This window comes from Tamandua tetradactyla, chromosome 19 (genome assembly GCF_023851605.1).
Source record: "Tamandua tetradactyla isolate mTamTet1 chromosome 19, mTamTet1.pri, whole genome shotgun sequence".
Classification (NCBI taxonomy): Eukaryota; Metazoa; Chordata; class Mammalia; order Pilosa; family Myrmecophagidae; genus Tamandua; species Tamandua tetradactyla.
Window position 1 is genome coordinate 51,700,966 of NC_135345.1, and position 24,323 is coordinate 51,725,288.

The following is a 24,323-nucleotide window of genomic DNA, read 5'->3' on the forward strand; positions in this document are numbered from 1 at the left end:
GCCATGTGAAGATGAGGCAGAGATTGGAATTAACACAGCCACAAGCCAAGGAATGCCTGGGGCCACCAGAAGCCACCTACTGTAGAGGCTTCAGAGGGAGCACAGCCCTGCCAATACCCAGATTTCCACTTCCAATCTCCAGAACTCTGAAAGAATAATTTTTGGTTGTTTTCAGCTACCCAGTTTGTGGTAATTTGTTACAGCACCCTAGAAAATGAATAAACAGATTTTCTTAAAACAATTCTGAAGGTTAGTCATTGTAGGGCCAACATTGCCACATAATAAATGCATCTGGAGGTGAAATGTGGTTTCTCTTGGAAAGACACATTCCCCTCCTGCAGCTGCACTGATCAGCCCACTTCTGAAACTGCTCAGTATTCTGTGAACTGCTTAGTCCATTCCTGGGGAAATTGTGTGTGAAGGCACCATAGGGCAAAGGGTGTCCAAGACCAGGACGTGACGGGGCTAGAAATCCACTCCAGTGGTTAAAACAACTGAGTCAGATTTCTGACAGAGGAATATGCCTTCCTGTATTTAAAGACTTATGTGTAAGAACACAAGAATTATACATTTTAGCCACAAGGTGTAAAATTGTGCGAGTTACAGGTTTAGCCCCCCCAAATTTACTAAGTGCCTGTATCTGGCCACGAATTCTGCTTGGGACTGGGGATTCAGAGAGAAGAATAAAATAAATGAACAAAGTACAAATTCCTGTCCCGGAGGACGTTGCCATCTACAAGGGGAGAGAAGCAAACCCAGGCTCACCATAATTTAAGCATCTCTGCAGTGTCTATGGGGTCCTTTCCCTGGAGGGGCTTAAGTAGGGCCTACAACCTCACCTGCCTGGGTAACAGGGGATTTCCACAGTGGCTGGGAAGTTGGGTGATATCCCAAGCCACAAACCACCGATGAGATTATAAGCTCTTAGAAATTGGAATTTTGATTGGTTCACAGATATATTCCTAGGACCTAAGAAAGAGCCTGGTAGACACAGTAAATATATGATATATGAAAGAATGAATGAACATTAAAAAACCAGGCAACACATAAAAACCTTCATTTATTGCTTGTTTTGAAAAATCGGAAAGTTTGACAACCATGTGCCCACGTATTTGTGTGTGTGGAAGTGAAGTATATTCCTATGTTTAATATACAACCAGTCCATCTCCACTCAATTATATTACCTGTCTGGTCCTGGACTTTGCACTGTCTTGATTAATCACTGAAATCTCCGCTAAATCTAAATGTCTATGAAATAAAATTGTATAGCTAGAATTTGGGAGGCAGCATTCCAAAGTGAAAAATTTCACTGTTGATAAATAGGTTGCATTATTTGAATTTCAAGAAAATTACCCGCACCACATTTTCATTACTTTAATCAAGTCATTCAAGATAAATTTTACCACTTTCATAATGTTAATGGAAAATAGACAAATCATCTATTCTGTCAGCAGTTGAAGAGAATATTCTCTTTTAAACATGAGAATTAAAAAAATAGACGTATGTAGTATATGTTATATATTTAAATTGATCCTATATATAATATATATAGCTGTATTCCTAGCTATATATTTATATATAAATTGTCCTGGAAATTTTTCTATTTTAATAAGAGTAACAGACACAAAAGGATTATTGTTTTAATTGTGAAGCATACATTTCATGCAGAATACAGTTTAATTCCAGGATCACACAAACTGAGGCAAAATTTAGAAACAAATAATCATACATATACTATTTTATGTAAAATACTGTTCACAATCTTAATTACACTCATTTTCTGATAATGAAGTCAGAAGAACACAGAAGTTATGAAATTTGAGTAAGGATAGAGCACTAAGATGGAGCTAGAACAAGAAACCTTGCTACTAAATAAGGTTAAAGATGGTTGAGTCCATCATTCAACAGATGATCATACAGGTTGATCATTCTTGATTTTGTATGTTATTGATAGCAGACATGCACGTTTTTCAATTGACGAACTTTCTTCCAAGCTAAAGAAATTGTTCAATAAAAGAGGAAGTCAAAATACTGACCTGAGATAGAAAATACAATGTTTCTCTTCTATTATATGTGTTCTAATGTTCTCTCTCTCTTTTTTTTTTTAACTTTTTAATCATATAATAGATATACAAAGCAAAGAAATAAAAAAGCAATAGTTTTCAAAGCACTCTTCAGCAAGTAGTTACAGGACAGATCCCAGAGTTTGTCATGGGCTACCATATGATCCTCTTAGAGTCCACATTTTAAGTTCCATTAATAAAATTCAAAGTAATGGAATATTTTCTAGAATGTCAGTACATATCATAATAGGGAAAATTTTCCAATAAAATTGGTTAGATATCCGACTTTTACCGCATTGTCTTGTCAATTCATGCAAGTTTATTTAAACTTTATCCTGCTGTTTTTTTTTTTTTTTTTTTTTTTGTACCTGTAGGGCAGGGTCTCATTTCATTATTTTTCCATGGGAGTATCCCATTATTGCAGCAGCATTTGTTAAATTTTTCTGTTTATTTGTTGTGTTTTCTTGTTTGTTTTGCTTGTTTGTTTGTTTTGGGGGAAGTGCATGGACTGGGAATCAAACCCGGGTCTCCAGCATGGCAGGTGAGAATTCTACAACTGAACTACCCTTGCACCCCCTATCCTGGTGTTCTTTACCAGGATTTTTTGCATGAAGTTACTGCTGTCATAAGCTTCGGACCTGCTTAGTGACGAGTGTTGGTAATTTCTAAATGTTAAAAAACAGATGTTTTACCCTTAACACAGCTTACTGCAAGGAACAGATTTCTCTCCCAGATATGTGCTTTGAAAATACATAAAATAGATAAGCAGCAGAATAAACAAGATTTCTTGGATGACTTTCCAGCTTTTTCCTTATTGATTTCCTTTCACACTAAGATCACTCTGATAAACTGCTTTGATGAATAAGTTATCTACTTAGGAAAAGCAAAGAGCCCAAACAATAAATCTAATTTGATTGAGAAGAACTATTAAGACGTCAGCAGTAAAAAGAATGTTCCTTCTCAACGATAGTAGACTCATCTCTTCCTAGGGCTCCAAGACTTTAACATTGACTTGCTGTGCTTAGCAATGTGAAAATGTTCTGAATATGGGAAAGCATTTTCTGGGGTGCAAGAAACAAATATATCTAATTCTGAATTTTTGCCAATAGCTGAGATAATAGAGTCACCAATTTCTAGTCATCAGAGCCAAGAGTTAAACAGCATCTAGCTAGGAAGAAGCTAGGATATTGGTTCCATGTTCTGATTTACAGAAATAGAATTTATTGACTGATAAAACAGGATATGTGCCATAAAAAGAGGCTTAGTTAAAATCACTCCATTTCACATGCTTAATGCTTACATAAAAATGAGGACTTTCAAATCTTTTAATGTTCAAACAATATTTCACATTGGGTATTAACTTTGGATGAGATTTCCCTTTTCACTTCCACAGTATAGGTTTCAAGATATATTGAGTAAAACATAAAATTGCACACACACTCACAAACACACACTATATAAAAAGGGTGACACATATATAAAGCACTTTCCTGAGAAGATGCAAAACAAGTTTTTATATAAGGCTTTAGAACAACCTGCCAAAAAACAGAAGGTCCCCAATGGAAGTTTTTTTTCCCTTTTCCATGCAAACACATGGCAGGAGAATAGGAATGTGCTAACTATTGGAGCTGGACTGGCTGCTTCTGAGCTCCCGAAAACCCCAAGAGTTGATAACTATATGAATTAATTCTTCCATAATAACCTATTCCTAAAAAAGAAGAGGGACAGTATGGGAAATTGTGCTTATTTTTTCAGGCCACAAGGAGTATTTATTTACAAGAACCTGGTTCTTGAGTACTGCCCATGAGAATGTAGCCTTTAGCTAAGCTAGTAACTAAAGACAATGGGACATTTTCAAACTCCACCATACCAATGAGCCATAAAATCATCTAGAACAACAAAAGGACAGTTGATTCAAATTGTGACCCTTTCAAATGAAATTCATTAAGCTAAAAATCGTGGCCCCAATATTTTAGAAAGCACTTCCTTTACTTCTATCTCTTTGTCCACACACTTTAGTTTTCTTGGAGTCATGACTTCCCCGCTTCTTCAACATTCACTCCTGTCCTCCATCAGAGAACTTAAAACACTGAAAAAATGCATAGTGAAAGAATGGGTAGAAGCGAATCAAAAAAGTCTTTAATTTTTTTTCTCATCTGTAAATAAATTAGAGTGCAACACAATTTTTATTATTATTTTTTGATGTTTGAAGGCTCCCAACTAGTTCTTAAATAGCAGAAAAACATGTGCTCTGATGAAAAGGCTCTGAGATTCAATTGAGAACCTTTCATCGGAAAGCATTTTAGCAGAGTTGGAATCATAATGTTTCTGCTCCACTATAATACTATTTTAAAATACATTTGAAATTTTAAATGTGTATAAATTCAGAGGTTTTAAGAAACTTCAAAAGTCATAGATATAAAGTTTAGGAAGTTGAAGGCTGTGAACTTCCCTTTTCACTTAATCCACGCTTTGTTTTGCATTCCTCACAGGTGAGCAGGCAGTGCCTAAAATAGAAACAAATACAGATAACAGTTTGTATTGTGACACTGGAAGCTCTGTCTTACTTAGAGGCACATTACTTAGAGACAATTTCTACGCTGTTTACTAGCCTAAATTTTTACATGAATAACAGGAAGTGTTTCTTGGTTTAAAACCTCCAGAATTTCATCCAAAAAAGACAATAATGATTGTATTTGTGGTCTGGGTTACAAAGGAGTTGAACAAATTGAACTTTTTTGAATTTGAACAATTTCTATTAATAGCACAAAAGTCAAAAAATACACAGTGCATTTATCCAGGATTTAACTATTTGCTTACAGACTTAGTTTGGCTACACACACATTGTGCTGGTTCGAAACTGTTATGTACCCCAGAAGAGGCCATGTTCTTTTAATCCATTCTTATGGGCACAGACCTACTGTGGGTAGGAGCTTTTGTTTAGGTTGCTTCAATCGAGATGTGACCCACCCAATTTAGGGTGAGTCTTAATCCTTTAATGGAGTCCTTTTTGAGGATTAAAGACAGGAAAAGCCCAAAGAGTTCAGGGAGAGAAACATCCAGATCACTCAGAAAGAAAAGCCCAGAGAAGCAAGCAAGGACACAAGGAAGCTGAAAGTAAGGAACCCGGAGGGAAGGACCAGCAGAAGCTGGCCATGTGTCTTCTCATCTGACAGAGGAACCCCATCTTTGAGAATGTATCATCCTGTTGATACTTTAATTGGGACATTTTCATGGCCTTAGTACTGTAAATTTGCATACTACTAAATTCTCATTGTAAAAACCAACCCAGTTCTGGCATATTGCATTCCGGCAGCTTTAACAAACCAAAACACACAAACACAGACATATTTTTTTAATTAAAAAAAAAAAAAGACCTTTCCATAATTCCTGGCTCATTATTTGCCTGATTTGTATCAATCTCCTCAGGATCTAATTCAATAACAAGGAAAATGCACTGATTAGTCATGGAATGATATTAACACTCATAGAATAGATGTCCTCAAGGTTCTTCCTTGTATTAGTTTCAGAATCTTACAAATTCTATTCAAAAAACATTAATTGACCCCTACCACTATGAAGAGTTTGCATACAAAGGATTTTTGCAAAACAGTGATGGGATGAGATGGGCGCTGTACACAGATCAATCTGACTTCAGTGGGAAGGATTATTTGGACGGTGGGAAGGATTATTTGGACGGTGGCAAGACCATGTGGCAAGACCAGGAGCTGCTACTAGAAGTCCTTGAAAGATGGATGATGAATTTCCCTCTCCTTCCTTTGTCACTTCTTTTACCCCATGGCTTTGAGAATGAAGTAAAAATTATTAGTGTGCCTATAAATTCTGCCCCCCCCAAACTGAACCTGCCCGCCTAGCCTTCTAGCTTGTGTTCTATCACTCTTCAATGGCTCCTCAAGCTCCAGCCATAGGTTCTATTTATGATTCCTTAACAAGTCAAGTTTCCCTTCTGGACACGCTATTCTTGGCCTGTAATCCCCTTCTTCACACTTACTATAATTTCTACTGGGGTCTTTTAAAATTCAAGTCAAGTGTCATCACCTACTCTGAACTGTCTTCTCTGATGATCCTTCCTTACCCCTCCCACCTCAAATTAGGTACCCTGATCTACTTTCCCTTAATTAGAAAACCAAATAGCTTGTGAATTACTGCCTCTAAGATGTGCTTGTAGTGGTCCTTCACATAGGATTAGCAACTGGTTACCAGTTACTAATGCAAGCCCATTTTCAGAAGTCTAGCATTGGATTGCTGTGGTTGGACATGGGCAAACCAAAAGGAAAAATAGAATGTAGCGTTTAAAGGGGTCTTGGACACCAACTATCTCCTTTTATACATGAAGTGAGAACAATGGGCACTGTCACAAAAATCTAGATTTCAGTCTTAGGTTCATAATTTTCCTGGAACCCAAAGTTGGTTAATTGCAAAATAAATTCCCGTAATTAAAGAGGAAAAGGAAGCAGTCAGCAAAATTCTCTCCATTGCTTACATTGCTTTTTACCCACTGTTCTTACACATGTGAGATCATGCAGGCAATTTTTCCTTAGCAAACTGACAACAAAACACAACTTTGCAAGCATGGAATAAAGTTGGTGTTGCCTGTAAATATGAAGTTAATGACTCTGTGCTAGCCCTGCTGGTGTAATGGAAAGAGTAAGGACTTGGAAACAAATGTGGCTAGAATCCCTCTTCCACCTCCTACTAAATATGTGACAGAGAGTCTCTGCCCCTTTCCAAGCCTCAAATAGCTCATCAGGAAGAGACGACATTTAAAGTTTTGTCTACCACTATGTGTTCAGGGAATATGGCTTTCCAAAGTTACATAATTAGAAAAAGAATTTGGCTATTCTAATTTTTAGTCCAATGTTATTTTCACTGTATCATACTGCTTCTCTAATAGAATCCACGATGACAAATGAGGGGTCTTTCGAGAAATGTGCCCCCACCACTAGCCCTGTAATACTGTATTAAAAAATAGCTAATATTTGAGAACTGACTGAGTATTATGAATAATCATTTTTATTCCTTACTCTCATGTAAACAGTCTGATAACCATTTTATACAGATGAGAAAACTGAAGATTAGAGTTAGGAAACTTGTCCAAGGTCATACAACTTAGTAAGTGGTAGAGCTGATTTTCATCACAGGCAGCCTAATAGCAGAGATTGAAACCTCTGTATATATATTAATGTATTACAGGCTCTAAGAAGTACTGCAGTAAAGAAACGGGTTTAAATTGTATATAACCTCCTGATATTAGAAGCAATGCCTGCTCATTAAATATTCTTTGGAGATTCACATAATGCCCTTAACACAGTAGGTATTTATTAAATATTTGTTGAGAAAAGAAATTAAGTGATTAAGTATTAGGTAATTACTGTTGAAGTTGAGTGGCAACAACTCAAAATGTGAGGGTAAAAGGGTTTTCTTTAACATCTAGATTTTATAAAACTGTTAAAATTTTATAAATGGTAAATATTCTTTAATTTAATTTTTATAATTGTCTTCATTTACAATCCCTCAATCAAAGTGATTACAAACCTGTTATGCCCTGGACCAAAACCAGCCCCACGGAGCTGATCTTCAAAGGAATGGAATTTACTCTGGCACACTCCTATGTATGATGCCTTTCCAAGGCCAAATCCCAAGATACCAGCAACTGTAAAGCAGGTTAGGAAAAACAGATAATTTAAAGGTTCAGAATCTTCTCCGTTAATGATCTTCTAGAACTTTCTTTTATACCAGTAGTAATTTTTATATTAAAAGAACCATGATCAGGGCGGGCCGCGGTGGCTCAGCGGGCAAAGTGCTTGCCTGCCATGCCGGAGGACCTCGGTTCGATTCCCGGCCCCAGCCCATGTAAAAAACAAAACAAACAAACAAAATACAATAAAACAAGAAAATGTTTAAAGATGTTTCCCTTTCTTCCTTCCTTCCTTCTCTCTGTCTTTCCTTCCCTTCCTCCCTCTCTCTAAAAAAAAAAAAAAAGAACCATGATCAGTCAATGAACAAAACTGAGAATGAAGCTCCATTGCAGAAAATATTTTGAAAAGAGTGGTAAAAATAAGAAAACAGAAATCACTAGTAGATCTAACAATCTACAATTTGCAGTTGATATCTATATATTCTGCTAATCCTTTTCCTCCTTCTTGCTTTAAAAGAGGATTGTTTAAGGTGAAGGTCCTTAACTGATAAGCTTTCATCAAAAAGTGTTGAATTAACTAAGAAATGCAAAGTGGCAATAAAGGAAGATGGGTTTTTCGGACAGTCAATACAGGAAATTTGATTAACTTGGACATTCAGATCTCCAGATGCTACAAACATCCTCTTTTTCCAGCATGAATCTATTTTTCTTTTATGTCTATGACTTACATGCAACTTTAGGCAGTGATCCGAATCTTGGATTAGCTGCTAAATAACCTAAAGGGTAATATATAAATATATTATTATTTTATTTCACAATTTACTTACATTTATAAAGTATAAAGTTACCTTTAAAATCTAAGATATAAAATTCCTTAGATTCTTAATCTAAAGAGATGACCTTAAAAAGAATTCAGTTCTTGGTTGAATTTAACAACCAAATAGCAATTCTAGGCAAGCACCAAACCCTAGTTTTAATGTATAAAAAGAGATCATGAAACAGACAACTCAGAACTTATTTAAAGACATCAAAGAAGGTGGAACTAATAACTGAGTTCAAATTAACTATTGCCCCTTCTCCATTTTTTTTTTTGCCCCTTCCCCTTTTTAAGTAATTCAACAAAGAGAGTTTAAATTTAGATTCTCAGAGTATATATACCACAATTTTTAAATGAAAATATTATGGCCTCTGGTAGGTAGAATAATGCTTTGCACCCACAAAATGTCCATGTTGTAATCCCCAGAACCTCTGAGTATGTTATATTACATGGCAATGGGAAATTGATACAGAGATGGAATTAAGGTGCTGCTCTTAAAATAAGGAGAAAAAAAAAATAAGGAGATTATCCTGGATAAACAAGGTGGAAACGATATAGTCACAAGGGTTCTTAAATGTGAAAGGCAAGACAGAGAAGAAGGTAAAAGGTGATGCATTGTGAAAGGAACTTGTCATTGTTGGCTTTGAAGATGGAGGAGGAGGCCACAAGCTAAGGAATGTAGTCAGACTCTAAAAGCTGGAAGCGGCAAGGAAACAGATTCTCCCTTAACGCCTCCAGAAAGGAAATGTAGTCCTGCTGACACCTTGACTTCAGCCCAGTGAGACCCATGTTGAAATTCTGACCTCCAGAACTGTAAGTTAATAAATCTGTGTTGTTTTAAGCCACTTAATTTGTGATTACTTGTTATAGCAGTCATAGAAAACTACCAAAGAGCCCCTGGTAAAACATTCTCACAGATGCCAAAATGGTCGATTTTTTTTTTAACTTTTATTTATTATTAACTATAACATGACAAACTTTTTTGTGTGTGTGAAAAATCATATACAAAAAGCAATAGATTTCAAAGCACATTGCAACAATTAGTTGTAGAACAGATTTCAGAATTTGGTATAGGTTATAATTCCATAGTTTGAGGATTTTACTTCAAGCTGTTCTAAGGTACTGGAGACTAAAAGAAGTATCAATATGATTCAGCACTCATACTTATTTGTTAAACCCTACCTTCTCTGTATAACTCCACCATCATCTTTGACCTTTCGCCCACTCTTTAGGGGTATTTGGGCAATGCCCATCCTAACTTTTTCATGTTGAAAGGGGCTATCAATAATATGGCATAGGGGGATGGAAGTAGTTGATATTCTGGAGAGGTTGGCCCCTCTGGAAAATGGTCGATTTTGAGGAGTGCGATATTATAAAACATAATCCTAATGGATATCCCTGACATTTTTTTTTCTGTCTCAGAAAAGGTCTGATGATAAAGGCTTGTTACTGATGAAAATATTTCTACAAAAATGTCTATCTTAAGGTCAAAAAATGAAATTACAAGAATTTATATTGGTTGAAGTGGGATTTTCCTACTTACAAGAGACATATGATCTTTGATACTCAAAAAAAAAAAAAAAAGCACTAGAACATCTTCCCTTATGTTTATTGGGTACAAATAACCCTTTAAAAGTCCTGGTATCAGTAGTATATATAAAATGGGCTTGAACAGGGTCGGGGTGTGGTTATCATTACCTGGGAACTAAGCAATGTCTGTGGATTAATTAGCCAGGTGGAGAGAAGGAGAAAAAAAGAGAACAAGGAAGGAAGAAGAAAGAACAAGGAGGCAAGAAGGAAAACTCTAAGAGGCAGGAAGAGGTTATGTGATGGGATGCAGGTGGGCTGATAGTCCTCCTGGTTTTGTTGTACAAATTGGACAGGGAGCCCCTCCTATTGCCAGGACAAGATGCAACCCTATTTGCCCCTCCTTTGAATATCCCTGTGCAGTGAACTATCAGTCCAGCCTTAGACTGAGGCCCTGGGAGACCCAGGGACTCCAATACAGAGAACAGCACTGTGTTAATTTCCAATGGCTGCTGTAACAAGTTCCCACAAACTTAGTGACTTAAAACAACATAAACTTATCTTAGAGTTCTGAGGTCAATGTCCAAAATGGGTTTCACTGGACTAAAATCAAGAGGTTAGCAAGGCTGTGTGCCTTCTGGAGACTCTAGGGGATAATCTGTTTCCCAGGGCTTTCCAGCTGCTAGAGGCCATCCACATTCTTTGGCTTGTGGCCGCGTTCTCCATCTTCAAAGTCAGCAATGTGGACTGAGCCCTTCTCATGTTGCCAGTTCTCTGGTTCTGCTTTCAAATGCACTCTCCCACTTTTTAGGACCTTTGTTGGGCTCTCCTAGATAATTCAGAATAATCTCCCTATTTTGGTCAGCTGTTTGGCAACCTTAATTCCATCTGCAACATTAAGTTCCCCTTCCCATGTAACCTGACATATTCACAGGTCCTGGGCATCAGGACACGTTAGGGGGAGCCATTATTCTGCCTACCATAGGCACACAGACTGAAAATAGACAAAAGTCTGCATAAATAAATTGCTCACAAAAATTAAATGTCAAAAAGATACCAGGAGGGTCACAGAAAACTGGGCTATGTTAAGATTAGCTATTTAACAAATATCGAATCTTACCTTGGTGGACTAGTCCTTGGGTGACAAGCATGCTTACAAGAGAAAAAGGCAGAGCTGAAAAACAAAAACTGTCCTTCAATATTGGTATTTTAAAAGTTGGCACCTCACCTAGAAAACAGGGAGATTTATTCTGAGCTTTTTTCTCTTTCTGGTCTCAGCAGTAGTTTGTATTCATTCGTTACTTTACTCATTCAACAGATAGGCCCTAAATTTTCTTTTTCTTGGATCTGCCCAAGCACTTAGCCCGTGCACAGCCTCTATCTGAACAAACCTGAACTGCATACTCCTCCGTCCCTAACCTTCCCATTTACTGAACGGCCAGTGTACAACACAGCATCTTAGTGTGTATGTACCACTTTGCTCCTGAATTTGAGAGTTTCCATTAACTGTATATTTTTGACATTTTCAATCCTACATAAAAGTTTTTTTAAAAAGTACAATAAAGTCTTGCATACTCCAAATTAATTAATTGTGAACATTTTGCCAAATTTGCTTTATCATTCTCCCTTTTTTTCTGAGCCATCTGATATTTGCAAATATCACGACTCTTCACCAATAAATACTTCGTGAGTATCTTCCAAGAACAAGAACATCCTTTCCCCACATACCACAAAATCATTGGCATACTCAAGAACTTTAACATTGATATGATAATGGTAATCATATCAATAATGCATAATCTGTTTTCAATTCTCCCCAACTGGTTCAATACTGTCCTTCAGAGCTGTGGGTTTTTGTTGTTTTTGAACCCAGAAAATCAAGGATCATGCATTAGATTTAGTTATCACATTTCTCTAATCTGCTTTAATCTAGGACAGTTCCCTGCCTTTTTTTTTTGTCTTTCATGACATTTCCCCCCACATTTTGGGTTTGTCTGTTTTCTGAAGATAATTCACATTAAACATGGGTGACGTTTAGCTACAAGCTTGGCAAAATGCAGCTTCTAGTTCTGTCAAAATGTTCAAATGACTTTTTTCAAAAGCAGAGGGCAGCGATAAACATCTGCTCCTCCTAGCAACCAAGACAAATCAAGTAGCAACGTACTTTTCCATCCATATTTTTCCATCCAACTTATTTTTGCAGGGTAGGATTTGTCTATCATGAGACAGGCAAACAGGTCACACTGGAGTGTCAATCTACAAGGGTGCAATTAAATTACATACTCATAGGTTGTCAGAAAAAGATAGGAATTTCAAGAAGCATGATGAGTGGTCATAATAATGTATAAATGAATATCAACTTCAAGACAGTTGTACTTCCAAAATAGCTGAAACTGAATGTGAATGATTTAAGAAATAAAAATGAGTATTTCAAAGTATACATTATCCCTAAATCAGCAATAGTGCAGAGCGTTGAGGCTGTATCTATAGGCTTTATCATGACATTTTCAAATGAAGAATCATGCATTTTAAATAGGAAGGGACCTTAGTGCAAAACCTGAATTGACACTCTTGTCTTATGTAAGGCAGGCCTAGAAAGACCAAGTGACTCAGCAGACGATGTAAGAGAAGTATAAATGAAATGCTATTTATCACTCATTAAACAAATACTTGTCAAGCATTTTCTATGTGTTAGGGCCTGTGCTAGGCTCTGGGATGAAGCAATCACCCTGACTTTGTTCCTAAACTCTATGGAGCTTAGAATCTAGTGGAATTTAGGAAGGTTTATGCTTTGGTAATCAAGAAATTCTAAATGACACTCCTCGTACACATTTCTGGTCACATCAAAGATAGTGTGAGGTATACACTGCTTTTTTGCAAAATGAGCTAAAGTGTTTCTTAATCAGATATTGTCTCTGCCCTAAAAAATAAAAAGGTCTCAACATGGAATTAAACTCAGCCCCCAAATATCAAAATTCAGCAGGGATTTATGCAAAGTTCCTTCTCAAAAATAAGCCACTACCACCAAACGACTATGAGATTCAGGTAGTATATTGCAGCATATATATAGTGTTAACAAAGAAAGTGGGGTGCAATTACCTCTTTTCCAGAAACTTTCTTCTTGACATTCTCGGATAATCTTTGAAATCTCTCCTCTGTGGATGTGGAGTTTTGATTTGGGGCAAAATAACAGGCTCTGTAAGGAAAGCTATGTTGTGAATTAACTGAAATCACCAGAAAAGCATCCACTTTATTTTCTCTGAAGGAGGCTTGGGAGGTCTCTGCTGTCACTGCACGTGTGCATCTTGTGCCAGCTGCCAGCACGGAGCAATTACCAGTTTCTGAGGGTATTTCCCATCTTGGAATGCTGGATCAATTTCGTCAAAGAAAGAATTCCAGGTGGAGAATCAGAGTGATTCACTGACTAGCGAACATGGAGCTGATAACTGGCCAGGCTGTATTACTGGAAGGGTCACATTCTCTCTCTTACTTCCATGCAATTCATTTTATCTAGAATGCTACTCACTTCCTTTGCCTATCTGGACTTCTTAAGACCCAGCTCAAATGTTGCCTTTTGGGTGAAAAGAGAGTTATTATTTTGGCGGCAGCACATTATTTAGACATCTAGGATAACATTCAGAGAACTGTAATACTATTTATACATTATATAATATTCAATATCAACATAGTAATTAGCACAATTATTTTATTACTATTAATATATTGATGTTATAATTAATAATTGTGTATTATTATATAGAATATAATCGAATAGAATATATTAATTATATCAAGACATTATTAAGATATAAGTAATACATAATACAGAACATAATTAATATATTCCATAATCCATATACTGTTTCTCTATTATGTATCTGTATTACAATTTATGTATGCATCTCTATGCATTTTTAGACTGTGAATTCATCAACTGATTTTTATTATTCTATATAGTTTACTTTAATCTCAACAGTATTTTATACACTCAGAAGTGGTCTGCACGTAATTTCTGGTGTAACTATTGATGTAGTTAACAATTATTTTTTATTTTTATTTTTTGGCATGGGCAGGCACTGGGAATTGAATAACAATTATTTTTACTAGTTCTGCAATATTTTTTATCATACTGATACGCAATAATCTGGACTAACCTCCCATCATTTACGATCCTGCCCCCTCTGTATGTGTGTGTGCATTCATTCACCTTAATCCACATTGCCACTCTCATTTCCTTCTGTCCATCACCACCACTCTGGCTGTTTAATGTGGATCTTTTGTTTGCAGGCATTCTTGCTAATTGTTCATTATTTTAGGTGCACACATTTTTTTATGTAGATGGCATTCTTTTCTATATCTTTTTAAAAAATATTTTCAACTCAGGTGTATGTTCTCACGATCCACCCTTGTCGCCATAATACATCTAGCCCTCTGTTTCCAACTGCTGCGTAACTCCCCAAGATGCCGCCAAGTCCCTACCACCACATGCTTCTTAAAGGTCCCTGTGAGAATGTTTTTCGTATATAAATCTAGAAGTAAAATATAGGGCACATATATTCTTAATTTGACAAAGCATTGCTAGACTGCTCTCCCCAAGGGTTGCACCAGTTTCCATTCTAACTAGCAGTGCCTGGAGGTTCCTCTATACCCTTACAGGCTACATAAGAGCTAGTTAAGCTGCATTCCAAACAGATAAGAGTCAAGACAGGATTTCACAGCACCTGGCATTACCAGTCTTCCAAATTTTCACAGTCTAATAGGCATAAAGTAATTATTTTTTCTTTGTTTTAGTTGCATTTCTCTGACAACTAATGTGTCTGAGCATCTCTTCATATTCCTTTTAACTTAGCGAGTTTTCTATCTAGTATCTCTCACTATTTAAAGTGTCCTTGATCATCACTTAAAGTTTTTGCCATTAAATAACGTTATGGAAATTCGAGAATTTCCCCAAGTATCCGAACTTAAGCTATTGTGGGTATTTCTTCAGTGAGACTGCCCTTCTCTTCCGTTGTGGATAAAATTCCTACAACCAAACTTTTTGTTCTAGTTGCCTCTCAAAAAAAAATTTATATATATATATATATATATATATATATATATATAGGTTTTTAAAATTTATTTTATTGAGATTTTTGTATCCTGGGTCAGAAATTATTATGGCAGAATCTTTAAAGCAGTCAATAACAACTTTATTAACAGCCAGAGTTATCACAGATCACTGCTGAATAGTGATATCTCTATATATGATGCATATATCAAATATGGGCCAATGGTTCTAAGTATCAGTCTCTACAATTAAGCTGGCCACACACACAACACACACAACACACACACATGAGTCTCTACAATGTAAAATATGTATTAATCATTGGACTAACAGACAGTCACATAATTACCAAATACACAATGATTCAAATGAAGTTCATTTGTTCTGTTAAAGAAGATCTGTCTATAAATTCCAACTCTCGTATATAAGTGTCAAATTATCTCTAACTGTGATAAGCAGAATAAACCATGACTAAGTATAAAGGGCAACATGGGGATTGGTTTATTCTGTTTTGGTCCAGTCAGAACTCAGAGTCCTAAAATGTATTAGAATGGACCTAACCTGACCATCCAACTAGGTAGGATCCATCAGACCATTTAATAATACAATTATCATCTAAACATGAAAAACTATGAGTGTTTTTCTATTTTATCCCAATTTTATCTGGTTAGAATATTTGATTTTTTTTAACTTTTTAAAATTGTATAGTATAACATATATACAAAACAAAGAATAAAAAAGCAATAGTTTTCAAAGCACTCCTCAACAAGTGGTTACAAGACAGATTCCAGAGTTTGTCATGGGCTACCATACAAACCTCTCATATTTTTCCTTCTAGCTTCTTCAGAATATAGAAGACTAGAGGGTTTAAATACTTTGTCACCACAATCAACTTTTTTCCCTTCTTTTCTTGTGAACAATAACATATATACAAAAAACATAAATTTCCAAGCACAGCACCACAATTAGTTGTAGAACGTATTTCAGACTTTGACATGGGTTACAATTTCACAATTTTAGGTTTTTACTTCTGGCTACTCTAAAATACTGGAGACTAAAAGAGATATCAATTTAATGATTCAGCATTCATATTAATTTGTTAAGTCCTATCTTCTATGTATATTTCCACCATCACCTTTGATCTTTCCGTACCCCTCTTTGGGGTTGTTTGGGGTATGGCAACTCTGAATTTTTGGTATTGGAAGGGTCTAGAACATTTGATCTTACACGAACCTTAGAAACAGATTTTTAAAAAAGTTTTAGATTTACAGAAAAATTAGCAATACAGAGATTTCCCTCTTTCTTCCTCCCCAAATAACTTCCCCTCTTATATTAGTGTGGTTACATTTGTGACAATTAATGAACCAGTATTGATACATTATTATTAACTAAAGTCCATACCATTCAGATTTCCTTAGTTTTTATCCAATGTCCCTTTTCTGTTCCAGGATCCCATCTACGATGCCACATGTCATGTGTCCTAGACAAGTGGTGGCTGTAACATTTTCTCAGACTTTCCTTGTTTTTGATGACCTTGACAATTTTAAGTACTAGTCAGGTATTTAGCAGGATGCCCCTCTATAAGAATTTGTCTCGTGATTAGACTGAAGTTCTGGGTTTTGGTGCAATTAAAAAAATTGTTTCTTACTATAAAAGTTGCACTGGTATTTCTTGTTTGTGAATTATTTATACATGTCATTTATCATTCATCTATTAGCGGTTTAATGTCTTTCTTACTGAGGGGCAGCTATCTGGCTTTTGAAGTTTACCTTGCTGGTTTTCTCTTCTTCTTTTTCAGACTCTTTAATTGTTCATAGTGAATGTCAACATGGATGCAGTTACCATTTCTTGGGCACTTTCTCCTGGGCCAGGCACTATCCCAAGCATACATGCATGAAGTCACATTAACAAGGTGGAGGGACAGTGAGGCACCTATGCCTCACTACAGAGGTCTACAAGCAACCCCAGCTAACCTTCCTCCTCTTTCTATGTGACGTCCCACAAAGCAATACAAGGAGGTGGTGGTCAGAGTGAGTCTGGCAATGGAAGAAGGAGATGCTCTCACTTTCTATTCACCTTAGTTCCTCAACACAACCACTACACTGAAAGTACTCCTTCTATGCTAGGTGTAATTATCTGTTCTTGCTTCTGGCTGTGGCTGCAAAAGAAGCAAGGAACTCCTCATTCCCCTACCCCCACCACACCCAGATATAAACCCACAGGGTCAGAGACACTGACCACAGACCATTTCAATTGCTATGAGTCATGCAGTCAAGATTAATGTCCCTGAATCTCCCCAGCAGGAGCACAGGTCACCCTTTTTTGTGCAGCCATAAATGTTTTAGGGCTCTCTGTTTCACACAGGCAACTCGGGTGTCCACATTCTTGTCGTGACTTGATATCATTCATCTGTTTGCCTAAACTTTGCTCCTTAAACACCACCGCTTCTACAAACTATTGTTAGCTTGAAAATTGACCCCAGTGAAGACAGAATCCATTTACCCATAACACTGCTGTCCCTTTTCTTCATTTATGTGCTCCTGAAACACATCATATTCTTTCTTGAGTTGAAAAAATGTGCCAAGTTAACACTTGGCTTTTCAGTCTGATGACTACTCCAGTACCTTAGACCCCTGCTATCCTGATTAGGAACACCTACCAGCAGAATATGTTTAGCTTGATTGAATCTTGATTAAAAAAAAAGTGGGAAAACAAAACAAAGCAAAACAGGCACGATGTCTCATTCTGTTAGATTCAACTAAGAGTTTTGCTCTACTGAAGGAAACCTTTTCAGTTATTGACAGTCTGCCTAACAGTTCATTATGCTCGATTCTAAGTAGGGAAGTGTAAAGAAAGGATTTTACAAATAAACTTTAAAAGGCATCTTTTGAAGGCAGTCAAAACACTTTCCTTCCTCATTCCATTTTCCCTGAATTCATCCAATAAGGTGCCTGACTGAAAAAAAATTATGAGGACTGGTCTAGGAGAAAGCTTTACAAAAGTCCTATGTGATATTGCTCTGAGATGGTAGACTACCAAATTAAAAATGTACCTGCTTGCTTGGTGGTGGGAAGTGGGGGCCTTTATCTTGGTTTCCATGAGTAGAAATTGAAGTCATGATGATTGTGTCCTTACTTTTCTTCTAGTTGAGTGTCCTCTGCTTACTGCTTCACCAAATGCTTAAGGAAAGTAAAAGAAAATCACTATGCTATGACTGAATGTTCATATCAACCTTAAAAACATCCTTTAGCATCAACTCCACCCATTGGAAGCATTTATTTTCATTTTGTCGTGGCTCTTATTCTGCAGTCATCTGCAAGCACAATTCCTAATGTTCCTCTCTGACTAACATACACACATTGTCCCAGAAATGGCAACAGGTCAAATTCAAAGTAGAGTGAAATGTCACTGTGTTCAGTGAAATGTTTTACCACTGATAAATTGTGTTCCTAGAATATGTTTCATTTCATTTCAAGATCATTAATTACACAAATATTTACTAAGTGCTTATTATGTGCCAGGCCAGTGGATACAAAGAAGAATAACATAAAATTACTGCCTTAAAGGAACCCACAGTCTAACTGGAAAGCAAACAAGTCAACAGTTATACAATATGAAAAGGGTTCCCCTAAAAATCCATACAGGGGGCTGAAGAAGGAGAGAGGAAGAAAAGTCTATACTGTCTGGTCAGGTCTGAAGATACCAAAGACACTCCTGAGCTTTCAGTAGGGTCAACAGAGGGTGGACAGACCACAGGGCTGGAGGACCAGTGTGGAGGAAGTGCTAATATAATAGTCTAGGCAAAGAACGATGGAGACCTGAACCAAGACCTGGTAGGAGGGACAGAGAATGTGGGTTTGTAAAGGTTGGATTTGATGCCTGTGGGGCATACAGTTGAATTATTCAGTAGGGTTTGCAGATTTGAGAATTTGGGTCTGGAATTCCAGGTTAGGGGTACGTTGGAGAGACGCATCTGGGAGTTGTCATTAAAGAGATGTCAGTGCATGGAACCTGAATAAAATGGTCTAATAAGAGCATGGGAGAATGTGAAGATGTGTGAACACGGAACCCAGGGGAACATAGGCAATTAAGAGAAGAAAAACAGGTCAAGGTAATGATTGAGAAAAAACTGCTGATACAGTGGGAGGAAGAGTTTCCTAAAGGAGCGAAATGCTGAAGGTGTCAAATGGCTCAGAGAAGTGGATCCTGGATTTGGCAAAGATGGGAATACTCCAAGTCAACCATTCCCATCACACAACACTTGGCCATCATACTCTGCAGCCCTGGACTTTACCATACCACTGGTTTCCCTGCAAAATGTGCACCAAATCATGGAAAATTCTGTTGCCTACATTAGTTACTAAACTGCCAGGCATAGGACCCAAGGGGGCCCTTACTTGTACCAAACTTTACCTTAGGGGCTTAATGTTATTTTAGAGGCAACGTGATGTCCTGTAGCAGACAGTCCTGGAGTCAGAAAGACCTGGGTTCAATTCCTGACTCTACTCCTTGTGAGCCCTGTGCTTTGAAGGGAGTCAATGTCTCTCTGACTCAACTTTCTCACCTATTCAGTGAAAGTAAGGAACACAGACAGGAGGGGCTGTTGCAGGACGGCAGATGAGGTCCGCCCCTACCCAGGGGGCAGCGCACATGGAGGGAGTGAACAGGAGGCAGCAGCGGTTAGAATGGCCCTGGGCACCTTATTTCCTGAGGAACCCCAGGATGCCTATGTACCTAAGGCCGAATTGTATTATCTTTGCTTAGCCAGGCCTTAAGCTTTCAAAAGGCTCCCACAACAACTCAGCTTTGGTGATCGCATCCCCTCGCACCCAATTAATCATCAGCCCACGGCTCAAAAGGCCTCTCGAGGGTCTTGCGCGGTTCCAAGCGCAGCAACCATCACCCACAGTCGGGTCTGGGGTTCCAGCATCTCTCCCAGGGAGGAAAGGGGGTCTAACTGGTGGGAAGTGGGAGATGCGCGGCAGGATGTGGAGGAGAAAGGTAGGTGCTCGGTTGGATGGGCAGCGGGGGGAAGGGGTGTCCCTGGGCTTTCTGAGCAGTGGGCAAGTCCGGAATCTGCCGCCCCCCCCTAGCCGGGGCCGCCAGTGCCACCCCAATCCCCCAACCCTGGACCAGTGGCACCAGGGGATCGAGCTCAGCGCCTGCCCGAGCCCAGCGGGGAGTAGTTGCAAGGGGAGGCTCAAAGCGGCCCTTCCCGACCTTCGGAAGCGCTGCCCCGCGGTACCCTCCTCCCCTGGGGTCCCGGAAGTAGAGCGGGCGGAGGAGCCCACCTCCTCCACGCCACGGCCGGGGCTGCCACCCCCCGGCGGGCGGGCGATCCGCGGGGCTCACCTGCGGGGGACGAGGGTCGCCTCCCAGGCCACCTCTGGGGAGCGCGCTCAGCAGATCTCGCCTCCCTCCGCCGCCGCCCGGACTCCTCCCGGCTTCCCTCGGCGCGCGACAGAGACCCAGTTACCCGCTGCCGGGGTTCCCGGGCCAGCTGCCCTTCTTTCCCCGCCTTCCCCTCCTTGCTTCTCTTGCTCCGCCCCTTCACCTCGCCGCTCGTCACCGAAGAAGGTTGGGGGGTGGGGGGGAGGGCTGTACTTCGAACCCAGACACTCACCGAGGTCACCCCTCATCCCCGTCTTGCAGTCCCTTTCTTTGTTGGTGCCATCGTCACCTACAGCCAAACGCTGACAGTGAAACTTGGCTCATGCTAAAACCTTCCTCCCAGCTCCCCAGCCGGGTCCTGAACACCGCGTAAATTCTCCCTCCTTAATGTCTTTCAAAAGTGTCCCTTTCCAAAAATGACAATGGAAACATCGATTTATTGAACACCCTCCCTGGGCCAGGTTTTCATATTCTTTATGTGCAATCTTTTTTTTTAATGAAAAAAAAAGGATACAACTTCATTAAAAGACTATAAAGATCTAAATAAATACAGAAGCCTAACAAGCTTATGACTAGAAAGATTCCAAACAGATCTGTCAATTCAATGCAGCCCATCAAAATCCCTACAAGGTGCCTGTATCAGTCAGCCGACAATCTCAAAAGAAGAACCGGTTATACACAAATCCCAACCTACAACATTCCTGTTAACCCTAAAGAACACCCAGGACTACAAGAAGTGTAACAAATAAGGCCTGAGTGGTTGGGAGAGTTCAAATAGAGTCAAGAGGCTACTCTGGAGGTCGCTCTTACCCAAGCTTCAGTTAGACATTGCTACCTATCATAACTTGTCAACCCCCAATCAAAACCTTTCCAGCCAATCCTAACAAATACCTAAGGCAACATACAAGATTCTACAAAGGTTCCATGCACTAGGGTAACTTTCCAGAAACCCACAACCTCCAGATGGGTCCCTGGACCAGATAAGTCCTGAAATGCAGAGGAGCCTGCCTTTCCAGAACATTCTATCTTCCTACCCCATATCGTTGACAGCCCTTCCAACATGAAGAAGTTAGAATGGCCACAGCCCACATACCTCTAAAGAGTGGGGGAAAGATCAAAGGTGATGGTGGGGTTATACAACGAAGGTAGGGTTTAATAAACGGGTATGAATTGCTGAATCATTACATTGATATTTCTTGTAGTCTCCAGTACCTTAGAGCAGCTGGAAGTAAAAACCTAAAATTGTGGAATTGTAACCAATACCAAACTCTGAAATCTGTTCTACAACTAATTATTGCAGTGTGCTTTGAAATTTATTGCTTTTTTTTGTACATATGTAATTTTTCATAAAAGCATCAATTGTGGTGTTAAAAAAAATGTTTATTCCTTCTAGCCTCCAATGTTCTAGATCAGCTAGACAGCAAAATCTGAGAGGATAGTATGGTAGCCCATGACAGACTCTGAGATCTGTCCTGTAACTACTCGTTGAAGCGTGCTTTGGAAACTATTGCTCTTTTAGTTCTTTGCTCTGTGTATATATTATACAATTAAAAAGTTTTTTTTTTCTTTAAAGAACACCCAGGGCTCTATCTGAGATCCTACAAAAGTTGCAGGCACTAAGTTTATTTTCAGAAACCTAAAACCTTCAGATGGTTTCTAGGCCAGATGAGTCCTGAAACCCAAAACATCTACCTGTTCCATCCCTCTATCCCATATTGTTGACACCCTTTTCAACATGAAAAAAGTTACTATGGGCATAACCCAAATATCCCTAAAAATTGTAAGAAGAATCAAGAAAGGAGTTATAATGAAGAAGTTAGGATTTAACAAATAAGTATGACTTCTGAATCATTATACTGATATTTCTTTTTAGTCTCCAGTGTCTTGGGGCAGCTAGAAGGAAAAACCTGAAATCGTGGAACAGTAACCCATACCGAATTCTGAAATCTGTTCTATAACTAGTTGTTACAATGAACTTTTAAATTTATTTCTTTTTTATAAATATGCTATCGTTCACAATAAAATGTTAAAAAAAGAACATTATACCATTTCACATATAGTGTAATAAACTTACAATAATATACTTTGAGTTCCTATTAGCCTTTGTGCCCCGCTGTCATACATTTTATTTCTCTCTATTGCTCTTTATATATATATTTATGTGTACACAGAATTGATACATATTTATAGGCATATAATAAACCCCATATTACATTGTTATTATTATTTTTTAACAGTCCATTCTCTTTTGAAGAGATTTAAGCAATAAAAAAAAGTTATATATTGTTCTACACAGTTTCCGTTTCTGGTGCTCTTCATTCCCTTATGTAGTTCTGGGTATTTTATATCGTTTACTCCTTCCTAAAGGACTTCTTTTAACATTTCTTGTTGTGCAGGTCAATTGATAGTCCTTTCAGCTTTGTTTGGTCTGAAAAAGTTCTTATGTTATATTCGTTTTTTTTTTTTTTTTTTTTTTTTTTTTTTTTTAAAGGAAAGACAGAGAGAAGGAAGGAAGGATAGAAGGAAGGAAGGAAGGAAGAAAGGGAAACATCTTTAAACATTTTCTTGTTTTATTGTATTTTGTTTTTCCGTTTTTTGTTACATGGGCTAGGGCCGGGAATCGAACCGAGGTCCTCCGGCATAGCAGGCAAGCACTTTGCCCGCTGAGCCACCGCGGCCCGCCCATGTTATATTCGTTTTTAAAAGATATTTTCATTTACAATTTTTTTCTTTCAGTACTGTGAAAATATTGTTCCACAGACTTTCTTACTTGACTGTTTCTGAGATAAATATATTGTCAGCCTTAATGTCGCTCCTCTGTAGGTGATACGTCTTCTTTTTCTGGCTGCTGCTTTTTGTTATTGTTAATTAGAGAATTTGTGGATTTACAGAACAATCATGCATAGAACACAGAATTCTCATATACTTCCCTCTTATTAACATCCTCCATTGGATTGGTACATTTGTTACAATTGATGAAAGTGCCTTTTTCTGACGGTACTTTTAACGAGATCTGCGATCTGTTTTTACAGCCCTTTAGGAAGGGCACTATCATCTCATTTTACAGAGGAGGCAACCGATTTTGTTCAGGGCCACAGCGGGATTTTGGGTTCAAACCCAACTCCGATTGGCACCCAAGCTTTCTCTTTCCATTGTGTGTTGTCCATCCCCTCCCCGATAGAGGGGCCATGAGGGAGCTCCTGAGTGCCTTTGCCACGTCCACCACCCACTTCAAGTCAGCTGAGCGTCTCCCATGGGATGAGCAGCTGGGTCCCAAGGAGTGTGTTCAGTTGGAAGAGAGGATGTGGCTCACCACTGAAGGTCTTCACCGTTCCTCACCTTTTCTCTGCAGGGTCCTAACTGGGTTCTGTGCCTCCACACTGTTGACCCCCTCCCTCTCCTCCTTCCTGCACCCACACTGGCCTCCTTCCTCTTCCTTGTGCACATCCAGCTCCTTCCACCTCCGGCCTGACCTGGAGCCTCCCTCTGCCTGGAATGCTCTCCTCGCTGGTCTTCTGGTTTTCTCCTGCTCACCTCATCCTTCAGGGGTTGGTTTATCCGTCTCTAACTCGGGAAGACCTTCCTTGACCTCCTCCTTAGGCTTCAGTAGACTTCCCTTCTTCTCTTTCAAGGCATCATTTAGTTTTCTTTCAAAACAATGACCACAATTTGTTGTTCTGCATTTACTGGTGCATTTGTGTGTTTAAAGCCTGTTTCCCTTGATTCAGAGTAATCTTCATGAAATACAGAACAAGGTATCTATTTTGTTTACTGTTGTGTAATCAGCCTCTTGGATATAGGAGAGGCTCAATAAATATA

The 24,323-nt window shown here is 38.5% G+C and overlaps 1 protein-coding gene across 3 annotated transcripts; it reads right to left on the reverse strand.

Annotated features, from left to right (window-relative positions):
• Positions 1–733: 733 nt before the first annotated feature.
• On the reverse strand, positions 734–23,374 carry OCIAD2 (OCIA domain containing 2). 3 transcript variants are annotated; one of them, XM_077136826.1, is made up of 7 exons: positions 23,275–23,374; positions 18,166–18,292; positions 13,166–13,262; positions 11,187–11,240; positions 8,451–8,498; positions 7,620–7,737; positions 734–4,570 (listed from the first exon to the last, which is right to left on the reverse strand). In XM_077136826.1, the coding sequence occupies exons 2-7, from the start codon at positions 18,229–18,231 to the stop codon at positions 4,489–4,491; spliced, it is 465 nt and encodes a 154-aa protein (XP_076992941.1). In that variant the 5' UTR covers positions 18,232–18,292; positions 23,275–23,374; the 3' UTR covers positions 734–4,488. The 3 variants fall into 3 exon arrangements, with proteins under 3 accessions (XP_076992941.1, XP_076992942.1, XP_076992940.1); XM_077136827.1 differs by lacking the exon at positions 23,275–23,374 and adding an exon at positions 20,737–20,798; XM_077136825.1 differs by lacking the exon at positions 23,275–23,374 and adding an exon at positions 20,466–20,635 and having other exon boundaries at positions 735–4,570.
• Between the last annotated feature and the right edge of the window lie 949 nt (positions 23,375–24,323).

Bases quoted from the DNA above. Each gene is read 5' to 3' on its own strand.
- OCIAD2 (XM_077136826.1), bottom strand. From the start codon at position 18,231: ATGACTTCAATTTCTACTCATGGAAACCAAGATAAAGGCCCCCACTTC. The intron at 13,263-18,165 runs GTACATTTTTAA...CTTTCCTTACAG, and splicing joins TCCCACCACCAAGCAAGCAG to AGCCTGTTATTTTGCCCCAA. The intron at 7,738-8,450 runs GTAAGTCATAGA...CCTGCTTTACAG, and splicing joins ATCACTGCCTAAAGTTGCAT to TTGCTGGTATCTTGGGATTT.